Source organism: Rhincodon typus, chromosome 22 (assembly GCF_021869965.1).
Source record: "Rhincodon typus isolate 14 chromosome 22, sRhiTyp1.1, whole genome shotgun sequence".
NCBI lineage: Eukaryota > Metazoa > Chordata > Chondrichthyes > Orectolobiformes > Rhincodontidae > Rhincodon > Rhincodon typus.
Genome location: NC_063353.1, coordinates 32,025,494 through 32,046,273, shown reverse-complemented (window position 1 = coordinate 32,046,273; position 20,780 = coordinate 32,025,494). Strand labels below are relative to the sequence as shown.

The following is a 20,780-nucleotide window of genomic DNA, read 5'->3' as shown; positions in this document are numbered from 1 at the left end:
TCCTAGCCCGAAAGTAGTGGAAGCAGGATGATTGAATATTTTTAAGCCTAAGTTAGATAGACACTTGATTAACAAGGGGGTCAGAGGGTAAGCAGGCTGACAGTAAAGTAGAGTTGAGACCAATGGTAGAAAAGACCTAAGGGACATACTCCTGCTTTTAATTCATATGTTTATAATTTCCTATTTTGATTGCTATTTGATTTCTGCCAAAGCAAACAATTTGCCTGGTACAATTTGGTAAATTAATAGATTTTTGCTTCAAGACCCCATGGATGTTTCCAATAATGGGATGGAAAATCATGCATTGCATAAGTGATTGTTTGATCCTAACAAATAGGGCTCAATGCAATGAGATATTTACACTAAAACACCAACTTAGGGGGTTTTGTGACACTGTAATGTCCCTACCTCTGAGCTAGGAGGCCTGGGTTCACATCCCACCTGTTCTAGCAGCATGCAACAATATCTTTGAGTCAGTGAATAGATTGATTAAAATATTTAAAACACCAACTTATATTAATATTAGCACTTTTAATGTAATAAAACGATCCAAGGGACTTCACAGGAGCATTCAGTGAGGATCTGATACCAAGCACATACAATGATGTTTCGGCTGTCATTCTCACATCATGAATGTTCTGAGTGGTCCATGAATTACAAATTTGTGTGTTCAAATTTAAAAATAACCAACATCGCAGCTTCTTGCATGAGATAAATGGCTATTTATTACATAATTGCTTCAAATTACTAAGTAAAAAGTGATAAAGTCATTATCTAGAATACAGATACAAAGATTTCAAGTGAGCAGGGATAAAAGTTACTTATAAAGGTGGAATAAGATCAGTCTCTAAGATCATTGCAGGTACATTACTTATTTGAAGATTCTCTTCTTGAAGTGAAGGGATTGAAAACTTGGAAATCAGAATTCAGTAGCCGTGATGGCTTCTCTGGTTGAATAGTTGGAGGCTATCTCCACTGGTGGACTTTGCAGAAAAGGTGTGGGACTGAGTGAAGACTCCTTTGTTTTGCTTTTTTGTTAATGGGATGCGGACATTGCTGTGAAGACCATCATTTGCTGTCCATCTTCATTTGCCCTTCTACTGAGTATCTTGCTTGAGCCAATTCAGGGGGCAGTTAAACAAGTCATGTTATTGTGGGTCTGGAATCCCATTTAGACCAGACGAGACAGCAGCTCTCCTTCCCCAAAGGGCATTAGTCAACCAGTTGGATTTGTACAACAATCAACAATACCTACATGGTTGCCATTAGACTAGCTTTTAAAGGCAGATTTTATTGAATTCAAATTTCGCCATTTTCCATGATAGGATTCAAACGCTTGACCTTAGAACATTAGCCTGGGTCTCTGGATTACTAGTCCAGTGACATTACCATTCTGCCTACTGCCTCCCTCGAATGGCACAGCAGGTTGTGGGCCTGGTTCAGTATAGCAGTCGTTTAGCTGTAACAAAACAGAGATTTCTGGAAAAGCTCAGCAGGTCTGACAGCATCTGTGGAGAGAAATCAGAGTTAACGTTTCAGGTCCAGTGACCCTTCCTCAGAACTGGCCTCAAAATCAGCTTTTCCAGCAATTTCTGTTTTTGTTTCTGATTTCCAGCATCCACAGATCTTTTAGTTTTTATTTAGTCCTTTAGCCGGTTTGTCTTCCTCTGCCACCCAGCTAAGAAGCAGTGAATGCCTCAAGGTCTATCAAACAAAAACGGTTGCTTGCAGCCTATCTTATACAGTTCAAAACCTAAATAGACTGCTATCTCAAAACTTGCAAATTGTGCTTCCACATTAAGCATTGGCTTGCCTAAGTCTGGGCCAATCTATATCCACTCTATTTTAGTCAAGGTAATTATTCAATTACCTTAGCCATTAGCTTGGATGGTCCCATAGTCAGGTTGTGATGAGCAAGGAAGTGATATTTACACTTCCAAGGAGCCATTGTCAAGTTGTTTCTGTTTATCCTTGGAAATATTCATTGCATTTTGAAAAATTGCATGATTTCTCCCTGAGATAAGTACAGCCTAGTCCCAGTACCAGCTGAAATGCACAAAAGTAGTCATATGATTTCTGGGAGCATTTAAGTTTGTGTACGTCTATTTTATGGACAGATTGGCTTTCTTTGCAAAATACCTAAACTGTCATGACAGGGGAGATGGCTAAAACCCTGGTAGAAGACACTTTAAGGAGCATTTTAAAGGAGGAAAGAGAGATAAAGTTCTGGAGAGGTTGAGGAAAGGAATTCTAGAGATTAGGGCATAGGTTGGTGAACACATGGTCAACAATGGTGAGGCAAATTAAAATGGGAAATACTCAAGGTGCCAGAATAGACAATTGTAGATATCATAAAGAGTGATGGACTGGAACAGACACAGAGAATATCAAGGATCGAATCCATGAAGATATTTAGAAACAGATGAAAATATTAAAATGAAGGTCTTGCTGAACTAGCTGTCGAGTTGATGGGAGAACAGGATATGAAAAAGTAGGGAAGAGTGTTTGGAGATGTCAAGTTTCTTGTTTTGAAGGTAAAGGAATATTACAGTGAAATGTAGGAGCAGCTGTACTTGTCAGCTCGCCCTTGCTATATCTACCCTGGGAGGTTTGGATGTGGGCAGCATACAGGAAGCTTTACTCTGTATCAAATCTGGTGGAGGAATCATGGGGGGCAATTTGAATGAGTTGTTTTGGGAGCTCTATTCTGAGTAGAACTTGCATCTAAGTGAAATTAAAACAAATTCACAAGCACAAAAAAGCTGCAGAAAAATAAAACTTTCTCAAATGATATACTTTACTAACATTTCTTCTTTGTTATCTTGATATAATTCAGGTTAACACCAGTAAACCAGAACAACCCTGCAGAAATCTAGCCTATATAAATGAGGCTTTCAGTAATTGGAATGAAGAATCGAACAATGGTGGTGCCACGTACAATCAGGGGGAAATCTCAAATGAACTGCTTGATGCTGCACCAGTTCAAGAACAAGAGTGTGCCATCAAACCCATCTTGACGAATGGAAAACTTGCTTCCTGCAAGTCCATTTGTGTCAAAGCTGATGTAATGGCAGAGGAAATTAGTACTGATACTGGACACCAAAATAAAGAATATAACAATGAGGAGCAGAGAGTAAATAGCAATTGCCCATTAGGAGTAAACTTGCAATTACCAAATAAGTCTGGCTTGGAGGAAAGGCCACAATGGGAAAATAAGAAGGAGCGACTTGAAGTTGTAAAGGAAACTGTGCAAGAAGCCGCAGGGCAGGCAGGAACTGTGCCAGAAGAAATGAAGAGCTCAGTTTTCATAGAAAAACAAGAGCTTACAGCAAATATGACAGAAGGGCAAGAGTATTCAATATCTGCAGCAGGCCTTGCAGACCTCATGACTGCTGCAGGGATAAAGCACTTGGTACCTAAAATAGAACAAGAACATCCAGTAAACATGTCAAGACAACAAGAGCACATAATATGTTCCAAGAAAACAGCAGGTGCAGTGGATTCAGTGGTAGGAGACGCAATAAAAGAAGGTACAGTAGGTACAAAAAGCCCAATAGCCCTAGAGCAGCCAGCAGCAACAGAACAGCATCCATTAGTTGAAAAGCAACCTGTGATAGAAGTAATAATGGAGCAACCAATGGCAGTACTATATCCAGCATCCACAGACCATCCAGTGAAAGTAGAAAATGCAGTGGCAACAGTATCTCCAGCATCAACAGAGTATCCAGTGGTAGTACAGCATCAAGTGGAAGCCGAGAATCCAGTAGAAATGGAGGATCCAGGGGTTACAATGCAGCAAGTGACAGGGAAAATGACAGCAGAATATCCAGCAGCCACAGAGTATTCAGTATCAGAAGACATGCTTATATATTGTCCAACCACAGGAGTAACTATAGAGGTCTTGGAAGGAGCAGAGGAAACTGAAGACACAGCAACAATAAAACCATCTATTGAAACTTCAGTGGTGGTCACAAAGTGTCCAGTGGCAGAAGATGGTATAGAACGGCTAGTGACAGAAGGACTGGCCATTGAGGTTCAGTCAATCACACAGCTGGATGCGGAAGATCCATCAGCAGAAGGATCAACCATAAAGGAGCCAGAGGGAGAAACACCTACAGAGGGTCAAATGGAAGCCAAAAGAAGCACATCAGCAGCAGGAGTGGATTTAGAGCTCTTAGGGGCAGTTAGGATTGACTCAGCAGCAGGAGAAATAAGCCTAGAATCTACAAGGCATCCAGCACCTAGTATGGTCAGAGAATGTTCAGTGGTTCCAGTGGGTTCACCAGACGCAGATTACTCATCAGCTCTTGAAAGAGGAGACAGTTCTGTAACTTTCGGGAAAAGCACCACAAATATGGTGATGCTTTAGGAAACACAAGATGAAAGAACTGTAACTGTCCACAATTCCACCAAGCCCTACTGCCCAACTTGCTGATATTTTGAGTAAAGTATGCAAAGTCCTAACCATTTGCGGTGTGAAGATCCCTTGCCTTCACCTCTGCAGATTAAATACCTATTTCAAGACCCTCTGTTATTCCTCTGACTTGTATTCTTGCAGTTTTAGTGCCGTTAAAAGATCTGCTTTCTCCTACATTACGAAAAGATTTGGTTTTCTACAGGATAAAAAGTTAAAGAAAAATATTTAATAAAATGTCAGGATATGATTAGAACCCATATAATCTAAGTCAGCTTCTGAAACAGAACGTGTGTAATTTGCTCCTGGGTGATGGACACTGCTGGAAGGTCAGCATTTATTGCACATCCATGGTTGCCACTTTCTCAAGGGCAATCTTTCTGAATTGTAGTTTGTGTAGGGAAGGTACTCCTACAATGTCATCTTGCAAGGAGTTCCACAATTAAAAGCTAATAACAAAGACAGTGATGTATTTCCATTTCAGCATGACATGTAACTTAGAAATAAGTCTGGGTTTGATGCTGTTGCCATGCATCTGCTGCCCTTATTCTTCCAAATGGTAGTAGGTTCTGCCAAAGAAGCCTTGAAGATGGTGCATTGCATCCAGTAGATCATCCACACTGTAGACAGTGATGGACTTCTGATAAAACAGATTGTTTTTTTTTCTGGATTGTGGCAATCATCTTGATTGCTGAAGTTGGATCAATATTTCCGATTTGACCTTATAATTTGTGCAACTTAAACAGAGTTCCAGGAGTTGTGAGTTGAGAGTTAGGTGAAGAGTCAAAGGATGTGTTCCTTTGTATTTCTCACTTCGTCCTGTTGGAATTAATTTTTACTCTTAGGTTTAAATTTCCGATTTATAGGCACAGGAAAAGGAGGCTGATTGATGAGTGAGGGGAATAGTTATATTTTCTTCTCTCTAATCTCCAAACCAAAAGTAAACTCAAGGTTAAAAGCATCTTGGCCACACAGAATGTCAATCCTATGGTATGTTGGGAATCATTGATGGACATTTGCACGAAGTGTTACCATTGAGATTACCATAGAGAGTTGAGTTCCTGGTTGCAGAGCTCAAGCTGCGGCTGGAGTCACTATCATGCATCAATAGAGCAGAGGACTACGTGGATAGTACATTTTAAGAGGATGTCACACCACACGATAGTGGCATGCAGGCATTTTATAAATTCATTCAGGAACGTGCAATAAATACTGGCCTAGCCAGCAACACCCACATCCTATAATTGCCTAGGGGGCAGTCAAGAGTCAATCACATTCGATGGGTCTGAGTTACATGTAGGCCAAACCAGTTAAGGATAGCAAATTCCTTGCCTAAAGGACACTACTGAACCAGATGGGTTTTTACAAAAGTCAACAATGTTCCATGGTTGCTGTTAACTAATTAGGGAAGGGGAGACCACCAGGCAATCCAAGAGAACCAGGCAGGTAATGCTGGAGTCCGAGACAATTTTGCCTGCTATTTGGTTTTCTGTTCTGGTAGCACTAGAATTGAGAATAGTAATAATAGTGGGAGGAGTTGGAATAAAATGCAAATTAAAATATTCTCAATCAAGCTTACAGTGCATGTATGTGAGTGCATGGAGTGTAGTAAATAGGATAGTTGAGCTACAAGTACAGATTATCATTTGGAATCATGTTGTGGCTATTTCAGAGGGTTGGCTCAAGGAAGCATAGATGCTAAATATTCCTGAATACAAAGTGCTCAAGAATAGTAGGAAGAGAAGGGAAGGAGAAGGGATAATGATATTGGTTAAGGAGAGCACTGCAATGCTGGAGAAAGAGAATGTCCTACAGGGTTCAAGGACAGAATGAGTTTGGCTAGAGTTGTGATATAAAAAAGGTGCAACTACATTGCTTGGTGAAGTTTACAGGCCATCAACTAATGGAAAGGATGTACACATTATAGGGCAGTTATACTGGGGGAATTTAATTATCTGAATGCAGACTGAGGTAATGGCAGAGGGTAAAAGGAAGCAAAGTTCAACAACAGCATGTGTTCAGTCCAACAATAAAGCAAGCAATGCTAGACTGGGTTCTTAGGAATGAGGTGGGCCAAACAGATCAAGTGTCAATGGAAAAACACTTAGAAGACAATGATCTTTGTATCATAAGGTTTAGGATGACAGTAGAAAAGAATAACAAACAATCCAGAACAAGAACAATTAACTGGAAGAGAGGTCACTTCGTTGGGGCAAGAACAGAGTTGAGCTGAATAGACTGGAGTCAGAGATTGGTGGGAAAATGGTACTTGAACAATGGGCTGCCTCTAAAGAAGAAATATTTAGGCACAGTCAATATTTATTATCTCATTAGGGAAAGGTACAGCAAATAAAGCCATAGCTCTCTAGATGAAAAATGAGATAGAAACTAAAATAAAGAAGAAAAAGTGTGTTTACGAAAATTGTCAGTTAAAAAAAATACAATTGTGAAACAAGCTGAATACAAAAGATTCAAAAGAAGGTGAAAAAGCAAATGAGAGAAGCAAAGAAGAATTATGCAAAGTGATCAACAGCTAACACAAAAAGAAATCCCTGTGTCTTCTTTAGGCACAAAAAAATAAAAGGGTCCAATTAGGGACCAAAAAGGGAATTTACACAATAAAGCAAAGGGCTATGGCTGAGATATGAAATTAATACTTTGCATCTGTCTATCCCAAGGAAGCAAATATTGCCCAGGCCATGGTAACAAAGGAGGAAATTCAGTCAGTAGCAGCATTCAAAACTGATAAGCAGAAGAAACTGTTGGTATCGTTGATACGCACTAAACCAGATGATTTGCATCCAAGGATAATAAAGGAAGTGAGTGTAGAAATTAGAGACAGCTCAAGGTTATGAGAGGCATTACATAGTTTTTGTTTCTTAATAACATGGACCTCAGGCCGCTAATTGTTCCTACAGAGTCCATTGTTTTCCATCAATGACTCAACTTAATGGGCTCCTTTGCAGAGTTGCCATTCTCCTGTACAGGAGTACCACTAACTGAAGGAAATTTAAAAATAAATTAAATTGTGTCCTATTTATGACATAAATTTTTTTCAGATCAAACTTTACAATCAGCAGAAAACTGCAAGAATCAGAATAAGATCCATTGTCTAGAAATTACAAGATGTTTACCCATAAAGGCACAGAATGAAATCATCAGATTTCCTCGTATTGCAACTTGAGCAGTAATGCAAGATCCTGGATGAAATGTTCACCTATCTCTCCCTTTCGCATGCTAACCGATTTGGTCTGAATTTTGAAGCACTTTACATTTTTACGATTTCAAGTTTTTTTTTGATTTTAACATAACGGGTTTCAGCTTGAGATTAAAACTAATGATTGATTCACAAAAGATTTACCATTTTGAGCGGGGTAAGATAGAAATCTAGAACCATATATATTCAGTGGGTGAAATATAATGTTGAAAGAAATAAGCAAAGGACATTTCACAATATAGGAGAAAGGTCTCTGTCCATAAAAGTATACAAATCATCAGCTTGTTTATAAAGAAATGTAGAGCCTCGTTTACTTAGGAATTTTTCCCCACAATGACTTAAAACTCTAAGTTGGTTTTGCTGATATTAACAAATACTTAATGTATTTATCATTAATAAAATTGGTTGAACTTGTTCAGATGTTAATTTATCCTCTGATAACAAAGACATCAATAACACATTTATCTCAAATACATCAGGAATACTGTAAGAACATATTGTGTGTTCTGTTACAAGTAATACTAACAGGAATGTCTTAGCTTTAATATGAAGCCATTCCTGGCGTTCTGATCTTCTTGCACCCTCTGCAAAATCCTAAGTTTATATGTAGATCATGGATAGGTACAATGTTGACAAATCATTAATCCCTTTCAGTTAATTAAGTTTAATTGGTCCAATAATGACTTAATGTTATTTACAATTGAATCAATAATGTTGAATAAATAATTGTTATAAAAAGACATTGCTGGACTGGTCTACTTTAATGTGATAAAACTCCACTGTAATAATGGGTTTTACTGTACATGTATGTATTTGGTGAAGATAATGATGAACACAGTCCTTTAAATGCCATCACAAATTTATAACATTCAGACAAGATATCAAAATTCAGGTTCAAGACAATTTGCAGCGTGCTTTTAAAAGCTGGTACAGGGCATGGCTACCATCCTTTGTGAGAATGTGTTCCATAACAGAGATGTATTTTCATGGGGCCATGTCCTTCTCTTTTCTAGATTAGTGCCCCACAAATAGAAGATGGTTCATTTAGCAACTCCAACAACTCATTTGGGAAACCAATTCTCTAAGAAAAGTGCCTACTGTTCTCCAATTGGGTATTCTGTACTCTACTGCACAAACTTTTTTAAAAATTTATTCATTAACAGGATGAGGGCAGCATTTATTGTCCATCCCGAAATTGCACAGAGGGCAGTTAAGAGTCAACCACATTGCTGTGGGTCTGGAGTCACGTGTAGGTCAGACCAGGAAAGGATGGTAGTTTCCTTCCCTAAAGGACATTAGTGAACCAGATGGGTCTCTCTAACAATCAATTCATGGTCATCATTAGACCCTTAATTCCAGATTTTTTTTAAAAATTGAATTCAAATTTCACCATCTGCTGCAGCAAGATTTGAACCCAGGTCCCCAGGACATTAACTGAGTCTCTGGACTAACAGTCTAGTAATAATACCACTAGGCCATCACCTCCCATGTACTTGTACCTTCATTGGAAGTTCAGTGCACCATTGACCTATGAATCAGTAACCATTGCTTTGTTAGTACCCTGAATGACGGACATGAGCTCTATTGATCCCTTGAATGTAAGAACAAATGAAATATGATAAAGTGCAGATGATTTAGCTTTTTGGCTCCTCGCTGCTATTTAACATAATGATGACTGATTTTCTACCTCAGTTCCATTTTCTTGCCTACTGCCCATAACCCTTGACTCCTGAAATATCAAAAATCTATCAATTTGAAAGATCAGCCCCTTAGTCTGAGGCATTACCCCCATATTCTAAATTCCCCAACCAGAGGAAACAACTCCTCAGTGTTATGTCAGGCCCCTTCAGCATCTTAAATGGCATCAGCATCTCCTGTTCTTCTAAACTTGACAGAATATATTCCCAATTTATTCAGCTTTTCATCATCACATAATAACCCCCTCATCCCACACACAGTTCTTCAGATGTGGCCTCATTCAACTCTTACATAAGTGTATCAAGACTGTCATAGTTTTATACTTCAAATCCCTTTCTTTTTATGTACATACACTTGTGGGACATGGCGTTGCTTGTTGGCCAGCAATTTTTTGCCCATCCTTAGCTGTCCTTGAGAAGGTGGTGGTGATCTGCCTTCTTGAACCGCTACAGTCCATGTACTGTAAGTTGATCCATAATGCCCTTATGAAGGGAATCCCAGGATTTTGACCTAGTGACAGTGAAAGAACAGCAATACATTTCCAAGTCACAATGGTACGTGTCTTACAGAGGAACTCGTAGGTGGTAGTGTTCCATGTATCTGCTGCCTTTGTTCTAATAGATAGCAGCGGTCATGTGTTTGGAAGATGTTGTCTGAGGATCTTTGGTGAATTTCTGCAGTGCATCTTGTGTATAGTAGAAACTGCTTCTACTGAGCAGCGATGGTGGAAGAAGCGGATGTTTGTGGATGTGGTGCCAATGAAGAGGGCTGCTTTATTCTGGATGGTGTCAAGCTTCTTCGATGTTGGTGAAGCTGGCAGGTATTCCATCACACTCCTGACTTGTGCCTCGTAGATAGTGAACAGAATTTGGGGAGTCAGGAGATAAGTTACTCGCTGCAGTATTCCTGGCCCTTGACTTGCTCTTGTAGCCACTGTGTTTATGTGGTGAGTCCAGTTGAATTTCTGGTCAATGGTTATCCCAAGATGTTGGCAGTGAGGGATTTATTGATGGTAATACCATTAAATGTAAAGGGGAGGTGGTTAGATCATCTCTTATTGGAGCCAGTCATTGCCTGGCATTTGTGTGGTGTAAATGTTACTTGCCATTTGTCAGCCTAAGTTTAGATATTGTCCAGATCTTGTTGCATCAGTATTTGTGGAGTCGCGAATGGTGCTGAACATTGTGCAATCACTGATAAACATCCTCCCTTCTGACCTTGTGACAGAGGGAAGCAGCTTTGATGAAGCAGCTGAACAGGTTGGATCTAGGACACTAACCTGAGGGACTCCTGCAGAAATGTCCTGAAGCTGAGATGACTAACCTCCAACAACCACAACCATCTTCCTAGGTGTTCAGCATGATTCCAAGCAGTGGAGATTTTGCTCTCTGAAACCCATTGATTCCAGTTTTGCTAGGACTCTTTAATGCCACACTCAGTCAAATGTGGCCTCAATGTCAAGGACTGTCGCTCTCACCACCTCTAGAATTCAGTCTTTTGTTCATGTTTGAATAAAGGCTGTAATGAGGTCAGGAGTTGAGTGGCACTGGTGGAACTCAAACTGGGCGTCAGTGAGCAGGTTATTGCTAAGCATGTGCTGCTTGATATCACTGTTGATTACACCTTCCATCATTTTACTGATGATTGAGAGTTGACTCATGGGGTGGTAATTGGCCAGGTTGGATTTGTCCTGCTTTGTGTGTACAGGAAGAGCTTTGTTGCAGAAGTGACAGGTTCTGGAGCACAAGTCTTTAGTGCTATTGTCAGCAAGTTGTCTGTAGCCTTTACAGTATCCACTGCATCTAACTGCTTCTTGATATCACACGTAGTGAATCAAATTGGCTGAAGATTGGTATGGGTGATGCTAGGGACAACTGGAGAAGACTGAGATGGTTCATCCACTTTTCTAGCAGAAGATTGATGCAAATGCTTCAGCCTCATCTTTCGTTCTGCTGAATCCTTGAATGGGAGACTACTGTTCCACTGCTGCATCTATTACTCCACCAACACTCTACAATAAAGCTAAAATACCAAATGCCTTCCTAATTACTTGCTGTAGCTCTGTAAAACTAAAAAACATGCTAACTTTATTCCTTATACAAGTACCTTCAAATCTCTTGGGATATTACTTTTTAAAAATTTCACGTTAAAAAATATTTTGTTATTCTCTTCTTATGACAAACCTTATGAGTAACCTCATACATCCCACATTGTGCTCCCTTTGCCAACTGTTTGTTCACATATTCAGCCTGTCTGTATTGCTTTGTAATCATATATGTCCTTCTCACAGCTTACATTGCACAACTTTATGTTATATTGTCAACAAACTTAAATTGCAAGACCGAAAGTAATCCACATCATTAAGTATAGGTTGTAACAAGCTGAGGGCCCAACATTGATCCAAGCTACACACCACTCATTAGCCTCTCAACTTGAAAAATGTTTTGTTTAACCCCACCATGTTTGTGATCCTCCAACTCCATGAATGCATATGTTGACCTTTTGTGCAGAACTTATCCAATACCTTTTGGAAATCCAAGTATACTCAATCCACTAATTCCCCTTTCTTTACTCTAGTCAAAACATTGACAAATTTGTCAAACCCTATGTCCCTTTCATAAAACAATACTGGCACTGTCTGATCATGTTATGATTGTCTAAATGAATTCTTAAGTCATTCTTATACAAATCCAGCAAGGAAACCTATGCTCTACTCATTCACTGAATGGCAGTTCAGTGTTCTGTTGAATTCTTAAATAGGAGGCTAATGTTCCAATGCTGTATCTCTACTCCTCTGAATGGGAATCTACACTGGAACTACCAAGACCTAAATGGGAGGTCAATGCATTACCACTGGAACTACAGGTCCTCTGAAAGGCAGTTCAATACTCTACTCCTGGAACTACTAATCCTCTGAATGGAAGTCCAGCTGTTAAACGGGAAGTGCTCAATTTTTGTTTTCCACTGGATATTTAAGCACAATCATATTAATATATAACAAATCTTGAATATCACACACACCTTGCATCATCTCAGACGATGTTGGAGTCATGGTTTACAGGTACCAAGTCTGAAAGGTTTGCTGTGATGTTCTCATTAAAAATCTGGAATCCCTTTAATCTGAAATAAAAACAGAAAATGCTGGAAATACTCCAGAGGAAAAAAACATCTGTGGAGTTAATGTTTCAGGTTGATAACCTTTCATTAGTTCTACTCTGCTCTCCACTGATGCCGCTGAACCTGCTGAATACTTCAGCACTTTCTGCTTTTATTTCTAATTGATCATTCTTCTGGAGTGCAATCTTTCAGTATACAAGTAAAGGCTTATTTGCATTATTGCAGTGACTGCATTTCCACATAATTAATAGGTGACATGTCTGACACGTTACTAAAATAACAGTTTCCCACAATCTTTAGACAATGCAACATGAAAAGAGTTAGCACAGCTTCAATTTTAATGGCACAATACATACATTTTTCTTAAAAATCACAACAGTAAAATTAGCTATGAAGTTCCAGTACACCACTTACTTGATCATTCTTCACATGCACTAAGACTCTCAGACCCAAGCATTTTTGTATGTTGGAGAGATCAGAAAGCTAAATTTTCAGTCATGGGAAAAGACACCAGGAATTTAGCGTAGGACCCAGTAATGCTGGGATTCCACACCATTTCATGTTCATGCTTTAAATTTTGGTGTATGGAACTGTGAGCAGTCCTCCTCATGAAAGAACCATGTCTAGAGAAGATTCTGGAACAGACTGGAATTTCAGCCTTTCAGTTTACTTTGGACTCAACAGCATGTGTATCCATTGAGATTATGAGGCCAACTGAAGTCTGTAAAAAGGCCAAAAATCTTTGCCATAGAAAGATAACCAAAACAATCTCTGATTTTCCTTGAAAGGCTAGCTCCTTCACATGGAGCAGAAGACGTGAATATTAAGTACTGATTTATTACATCGCCAGACCTTCTTTTTGCCATTAAAGTGTTACTGCACCAATGTGACATTCCAGCTGCCAATTTGGAAAAAGGTGCATCAGTGTCATACCTTCATCCTGAATATGTAAATAACCTCCTTTTCTTGGTCTAGGGAGGATTGGGGTTTTCACTGTACTGCGCCTGTGATGGTGGAGCAGACCACCAGAAATCTCAGGACCTTGGCCTTGGTACAGGCAGGCTTCACTAACATGTAGCACCTCCCAGCTAAACTCAATCCTGTCCTTGTCAACTTTACACAAATGAATACACACACACATTTTCCAATTGATGGCAATCAAGACTGGGAATCCAGGATAAATTGATGATTGTAATACCCATTTGCATTCTGGCCAAGATCAGCTAATTCAACATCAATTAGAAATCAAACATGTAACCTAACTGTTCTTAATGGTTCAGTACCAATTTAGAGGGTGAATTTATTTTATGAGTCATCAGGAAACCCCCGATCTTGATTCCAGAGCTTAGTGCAACTAATCACATCCTTGAGGAATAACAGTAACAGTTCTACAGACAAAACAGCAGATCACTTTCACTTAATTGCACTTGTAGTGTTTCGTTTAAGGGACAACGTAAGCCGAAACGCCGGTCAACCCTTGTATTGTAGGATGATTGGGCACAAGCTTTCAGAACACAGCATGAGCATAAATACTTGATAAGTCTTATATAAGACAGTGTGAGTGCAGACACTCAATGAGTTGTATTTAAGGCAGCACAAGTGCGAGAAATGATCAAGACTCATTAGCATAACACTCAAAAGGCCTTTTAAAAGAAATAGTGGAAGCACATATAGTCAGTACCTTGTAGAAGAGAAAATAAGTGCACACAGTGACAAAGCTTGAACAATGGAGACCTGAGTGTAAGCACTATTTAAGTTTTGTGTAATAACGGGACGGACGAAATATCACTCACTTCAAGTGTAAAACTCCTATTTGGTGGAATGCATAATTCATACTACTGGCTCTCAACCAATAGCTACTAAAAACTACTTATGACCTGACCAGAGTGGTAAAAACAGTTACCAGTTGCTGGTAACAATCCAGCACAGGGATTCACTTTCAGCCATCCTTCACTCTCATCTTCAAGGCTTTTCAGATTCATCCTGGGACAGATGACTTGTTTGGCTACACATCCTGATACTGGGATGGAGTTCTATTCAAGTTCACTTCCACAAGTCTGAAGGCATGCAACACAGCAGTTATTTGCATTAACAGTCTCCTGAAGATATCAATTGAAGGGTTCAAGAGGTTTCTTATTCCAATGAAAACGTTCAGCAGGAATATCATGATGGGTTGCAGTAGACTGTTGAACAAAGATGCCAGGAGTGGCTTCAGTAGATGATCTCCAATTACTGTCAAGAGTCCAACCAATAGGACTTGGAAGACTGACCGACATAAGAAATTTAACAGCTCAATCAAAAACAAACTGAACATGTTCACCAGTATCCTTACTACTGCAAACAGATTTCTCCAACACTGCCGAATTGCATCATCAGACCTGTAAAGAGTAATACAGCAAGCTGTAAGCAGCTTATATATGTCCAAATATAATGATTGTATTAATACATCAAAAAGAATGGGGGAGAAGATCTGTGGGATTCTACCAGTCTCTCACTGTGCTTTAGGGGTAACCCTTCAGAGACGGTGTAAAAATATGATTTTAGCAGTTTATGTTATTTATATAAGCGTTATAGCAATTCTCCATTGGAGAATTCCCAAGAAAATTCCAGCAGTAAGTGCAGACTTGATACTGCATTACAGATGCACATCACTTGTTCTCAGCTTCTAATCTGAAACTGATGAATAGATTCCAATCAAACCAGAAAACAATCTCCAATTGGAGAAGATTTAGTGGAAAAGAAAATGCTGCAATTAGACTTTCAACAGGAAGGGAGAATTTATACAGATTAGTGAGGTAAACTGAGTAGGATTTCACATATCATTTGCTGATAAAACCACAATAATTCAGCTTTAAATACATGCAGGAACATCACTTATGATCTAGTAGGTAAAACAGGTTGGCAAAAACCAAGTCAAATTGCAAGCCTTTGGGAGGAATAGTTAAAATTCCAGTTAATAGCTAAGTTTTAAAGGATGAAAACCCGATATATGGGTGGAGGGACTTGGGGATGGAATCCCAGAGCTGAGGACCTTCATGGCTGAAGTCATATTTGACAATAGGTAGGCAAATGGAATTAAAACACCAGAGGCTAGAGGAACATGAAGTTCCCAGTGAGTTATTGAGGTAAAGGTATTTATAGGGGATGAAGAGTTCAAGCTATGAAGGAAATTTGATCACATGTTGAGAATCTTCACTGGGACGCTTTGGCCAACCAGGAGCAAATGCTAAAATACAAGTGACAGGAGATTGGAGTAATTAATTCTATCTGTAGTTGCGTGGCAGAGACTGGATGCAGGAGATATTAAGAGTGGAAGTAAGCAGTAGTTTTGGATGGAATCAGTGACTAAAGTATGGAGTTTGTGAATGAGTTGAAAAATGATGGCTTTTGCATCTCCACTATTAACTGGGAAACATGCCTCACTGTGCCAGGTTGCTATTGTATCTAATAAAGACATGTTCTCTTACCAGTCTGCCAAGTTATTAATGCAATTTTCAGTATGTTCCTTCCTGGTCTCATAGAAGTACTGATGTCCAAAGTCAAAGTGATACACTTGCCTGAGCAATCAAAAATAGAAGAGGAGAAAGTTACGTAAAGGAAAGATGTAAACTAGGTTTTCCTGAGCATGAATCTACACTAATAACAACGTATCGTGGGGAGTTATAACTTTGACCATCAATGGGTTACCATGGAGTCCCCAGAATGCTGAACTCCTGTCCTGGAGCCTTGCAGAGGCAGGGTGGGAAGCTGTGGGAGACAGGAGATACATTGGAATGATTCCCTTTTCCATTCTCATCTCTTTGGCAATTTTCCAGGGTGGTCTGAGTTCTACAATGGAATCTTCTATTTCTACTTTTATGACTTACTTGGGAAAACGCACTAATGCTCAAGCCTCACTACTCACAGGGTCACCACAAAAGTTAGTGATTCAAACAAATCATGCAAAGTCCCAATTTACCTACCTGATGGACTCAAGTTAACAGAGAACACTGACCAGGTTCCTGTACTTAGCAAGAACTACTACTACAAATAAGTAAATTCTAATCTAAAGTAAACAGCTGTGAACTTTCAACATGTGGCTCTATGGATGGCTCTTGTAGTGCAGTAGTAGTATCCCGACCTCTAAGTCAGGAGATCTGGGTTCAAGTTCTACTTACTCCAGAGGCACGTTATAACATCTCTGAACAAGTTGACTGAAAAAAAATTAGGTAAAACTTTACCTCCCTCTTTTTAAAATACCTACACCCAATAGCACCAGTCCATAGGATTCACTGAATGTTCCTTTGGCTTGCCAGGATTTTCTGATCTTCGATCTCTTTATCTAGATTCTTTAACTTCTTCACTGGAAGCACAGGGTGATTGTTGCACTAATTACAAAATCTCTTTTTTTCTTTATTCGTTCACAGGATGTGGATGTCACTGGCTAGGCCAGTATTTATTGCTCATCTCTGATTGCCCAGAGTGCAGTTATGAGTGAACCATATTGCTGTGGATATGGAGCCAGACCAGGTAAGGACACCAGATTTCGTTCCCTAAAGAACATGAGTGAACCAGATTGTTTTTATGACAATCGACAGTGCTTGCATGGCTGCCATTGGGTAGCTTTTTATTCCAAACTATGTCACCAGAACATTTACCTGGGGTTCTGGATTACTAGTCTAGTAACGTTACCACTATGCCACTGTGTCCCCTCTTAGTTATTTGTTATTGACAATAGCTTTCAGGGCCGACAATACTATTCTGTAGTTATTGCAAAGAATTCTTAATGGAAACAAGATAAAAGAGGCACTTCAACATTAATTGCTGCAATTTCTGAGACAGTATATTTGGGACACTAGACAAAAATAATGAATTTTCTGGGTTCTCATACAAAAGTAGAACATCATTCTCATGACTCAGTATCGCTGAAGGGCTTTCCTGCATATGCAGAGTTTGCTGTTCCCTATAAACTTGTACAATCTCATTAGATTCATTCTGACTTTCGCCTGTTGAAAGATTCTTGCAGACACTTGACAATGCTGGAAGTACAACAAACTTCTATCAATATACAACAGCCACATGTACTGCTACTTTATGAATGTTGCCAGTCACATAATCTGGCATCATCATAAGAGAAGGTGAAGAATTCTGCTAACAGTGCTCTGGAAGTGAAACAGAGGGATCTTAATGAACTATATCACGGATTTGCAATGATAAGCAATAAATACTGGCCTAGCCAGCAATGCCTGCCTCCTCTGAGCAAATAAACAAAAAGTCGAGTACCACCTAGATCATCTTTCTGAACTGATGAAACAGTGCCTAAAAACATGTGTCTCTTAGTTATAAATCTCTAAAGAAACAGACTCATCCTTGCCCATTATAAATAAAGATGAAAAGGAAGAAAGCTGATCAATCTCTTGGCAAAGCTGAAATACAAAACTCACAATAAAATCCTCCAATCTTCTTGACATGAAACTGCAATTCACGGGAAAAACTGCTGGAAATCTTCACAAAATATTGTTGAAACTTCTTTGGATGAAATCTCATGCTTTTGGACAAACTGAGTTAATTCCTCACAAAATGGAATGTAGTCATCAAATTGGCATGAAGGTCTTTTACCTAGGCTGGAATGTTTGGTAACAGCCATAGAAGACCTAGTTGGACACAAACCTGCTAACTCAACAAGGATAGTAGGAACTGCAGATGCTGGAGAATCTGAGATAACAAGGTGTAGAGCTGGATGAACACAGCAGGCCAAGCAGCATCATAGGAGCAGGAAGGCTGACGTTTTGGGCCTAGACCCTTCTTCAGAAATGGGGGAGGGGAAGGGGGTTCTGAAATAAATAGGGAGAGAGGGGGAGGCGGATAGAAGATGGATAGAGGAGAAGATAGGTGGAGAAGAAACAGACAGGTCAAAGAGGCGGGGATGGAGCCAGTAAAGGTGAGTGTAGGTGGGGAGGTAGGGAGGAGATAGGTCAGTCCAGGGAGGATGGACAGGTCAAGGGGGCGGGATGAGGTTAGTAGGTAGCAGATGGGGGTGGGGCTTGAGGTGGGAGGAGGGGATAGGTGAGAGGAAGGACAGGTTAGGGAGGCGGGGACGACCTTCCCCTCCCCCATAACTCAACAAGGATTTATTTTGATTCTGATAAGCATAAATAGGCTTCTTAATAAGATGATCAATGTAGGCAAGAGTTGCATCAAAATAATCTTGAACTGAAATGGTAAAGCTTCCCAGACCATGGAGTATGATTTTTGACAGTCAAAGATAAACAACATGAAGACATTCTGAGTTGTCAGAAAACTCAGTAATAGTTGTGCCTGATTAAAAAAAAATTTAGTGTCAGAATTCTTGACTTTCAAGGTTACTGACCAATAATCTTGGCCCAGATCATCATCTGCTGTAGGGCCAACAATATCCACTTGGCTAAGAAATTATATAACTTACACGTCTTCTCCTTTTTCTTGTTCAATTTGCTAGATTATCCCTTCTTTTGGAGATGATCTGTTTAATTTACTTTTAAGGGGCAAACTAAAATTGCAAAATTGCTGAAAATGACAGTACCTGCTGCATTTAATACTCATTGCTGTACGATCTTTTTGCTTGTGTTACTTACCTTCTTGCCCCAACTATCACACAGTTTGTAAAGTGCACAATTAGTATGGGAGTGCAGCAGAGTGAGATGAAGATCAAGTGAGTTCTAACTGATTACTATTGGAAATTTGGTTCAATGTGGAAATTTAATGCAAAAGTGGGCTTCAGGTGCTTTAACTAGGGTTTACTACAGGAAGCAAACAAGAAGTGAGTGAAAGAAGATAAAAGGTGTGGAAAGGGACACCAACCTGAGTTAGACCAGTGGCAAGAACAACACGAACCATTGTGTGATGCAAATATAGGCAAAGAAGCTGATTGATAAATATTCCTCGTCATTAAAATCAACTTCAGTTTGTGTTTAGGTCTCAGTATTTTCTTCTTTTTCTTAAAAATGACTACTTAAGTATTAGATTGATTGTTTTTTTTCTCTCATTTTAGTTTACAAAAACTACATGTCAGTAGAATGAAGCGTAATGGGAAGGGAATCTCGAGTAATCAATTTATAAATTAAATCCAATATGATAGCAATGGCAGGACAGGTGATGTGTTGCTACTGCAACATGTGAAGCTGCTGGACATCAATCTAATTGCAAAGTAAACACATCCGTAATCAAGGTTTGCAGCTCAATGAACTTTGGATCTGTGTTGAGATGGTGCAGTCTGAGCTGCAGGCATTGCACCATGTCAGGGAAGCGGAAAGTAACCTCAACACTTTGCTCTACAAGGCAGTCACAAGGGTACATAACACTAGGTGACAGGGTTAAGGACATCTCTTTGGGGCTGAGGGAGAACTTGGACAGGGAGGTGTGGGATCCAGCAGTTGTCCACAGTGATACCAAAATGAGGTTTTGCTGAAAGAATTTAAACAGTTACGAGCTAAATTATAATACAGAACCTCCAAAGTAATAATCTCTGGAATACTACCTAAGCTACAGGCAAACTGGCATTGGGTAAATAAAGTCAAGAAGTTAATTGCATGGCTCAAAGATTGGTGTAGGTGTAATGGCTTTTAGTTTGTGGGGCACTGACACGAGCACTAGGTAGAAGTGTGCAGTTCCGATGGGAGGGGCATCACTTGAATTTCACCAGAATAAGTGTCCTGGTGCAGTGAATAACTAGGGCTGTAGAGAGGTCTTCGGATTAATTAGAGAGGGGAAATGTAGGCTTACAAAGGCAGAGGATAACAATACCCAGAGTGGGACAAAAAGAGATAGAGTATACAAACAAAGAAAAACAGCAATATATAGGATCAAAAGGGGAAATACTGGTGAAAGGCAAAACTGATGGCTCTTTACTTGAAAGTGTGTAGTATACAGAACAACATAGATGAATTAACCACATAAATACAAGTTAATGTGAATGACCTTATAGCCATTATATGGACATAGTTACAAAACAGATAAAAGCTGAGAACTAAATGTTTAAGGGTATGCAACTGAAAGGGAATGAAAGGGCATGTGGTAGCATTGTTGGTATGGGATAGAATAAGTACAATCAAAAGAAATGATTTTGAATTGTAAAATGCAGAATACATACTGGTAGAATTAAGAAATAACAAGGGAAAATTTTGCATGATCAAGGAGGAGAGATCATATCTGGAGTGAGCCCGAGTAACTGTATTTCTCTGGGAGTTCAGTGCAGAGGGGAGGAAATGCTTTTTTTTTGGCTCATAGTTTGTCAAGTTTTTTTTAACAGGATAAATTGAAGCCTAGGACCGGACACCCAGCACAAAGCAAAGAGTGACATCACAGGAAAACCATAAG

The 20,780-nt window shown here is 39.5% G+C and overlaps 2 protein-coding genes across 2 annotated transcripts in view; one reads left to right on the top strand and one right to left on the bottom strand.

The window, feature by feature from the left end:
- LOC109915240 overlaps positions 1–4,369 on the top strand; it is a 34,978-nt gene extending 30,609 nt beyond the window's left edge. Inside the window, exon 14 of the mRNA XM_048609981.1 lies at positions 2,837–4,369. Coding sequence (XP_048465938.1) covers positions 2,837–4,369 — 1,533 coding nt within the window. The remainder of the gene's footprint in view (positions 1–2,836) is intronic.
- An 8,398-nt stretch (positions 4,370–12,767) lies between these two features.
- The window catches only part of LOC109915239, a 29,471-nt gene continuing 21,458 nt past the window's right edge, over positions 12,768–20,780 (bottom strand). Inside the window, exons 4-5 of the mRNA XM_020514853.2 lie at positions 15,914–16,003; positions 12,768–14,824 (exon numbers count right to left, since the gene is read on the bottom strand). Of these exons, the coding sequence (XP_020370442.2) occupies positions 14,452–14,824; positions 15,914–16,003 (463 nt within the window). The 3' untranslated portion in view covers positions 12,768–14,451. The remainder of the gene's footprint in view (positions 14,825–15,913; positions 16,004–20,780) is intronic.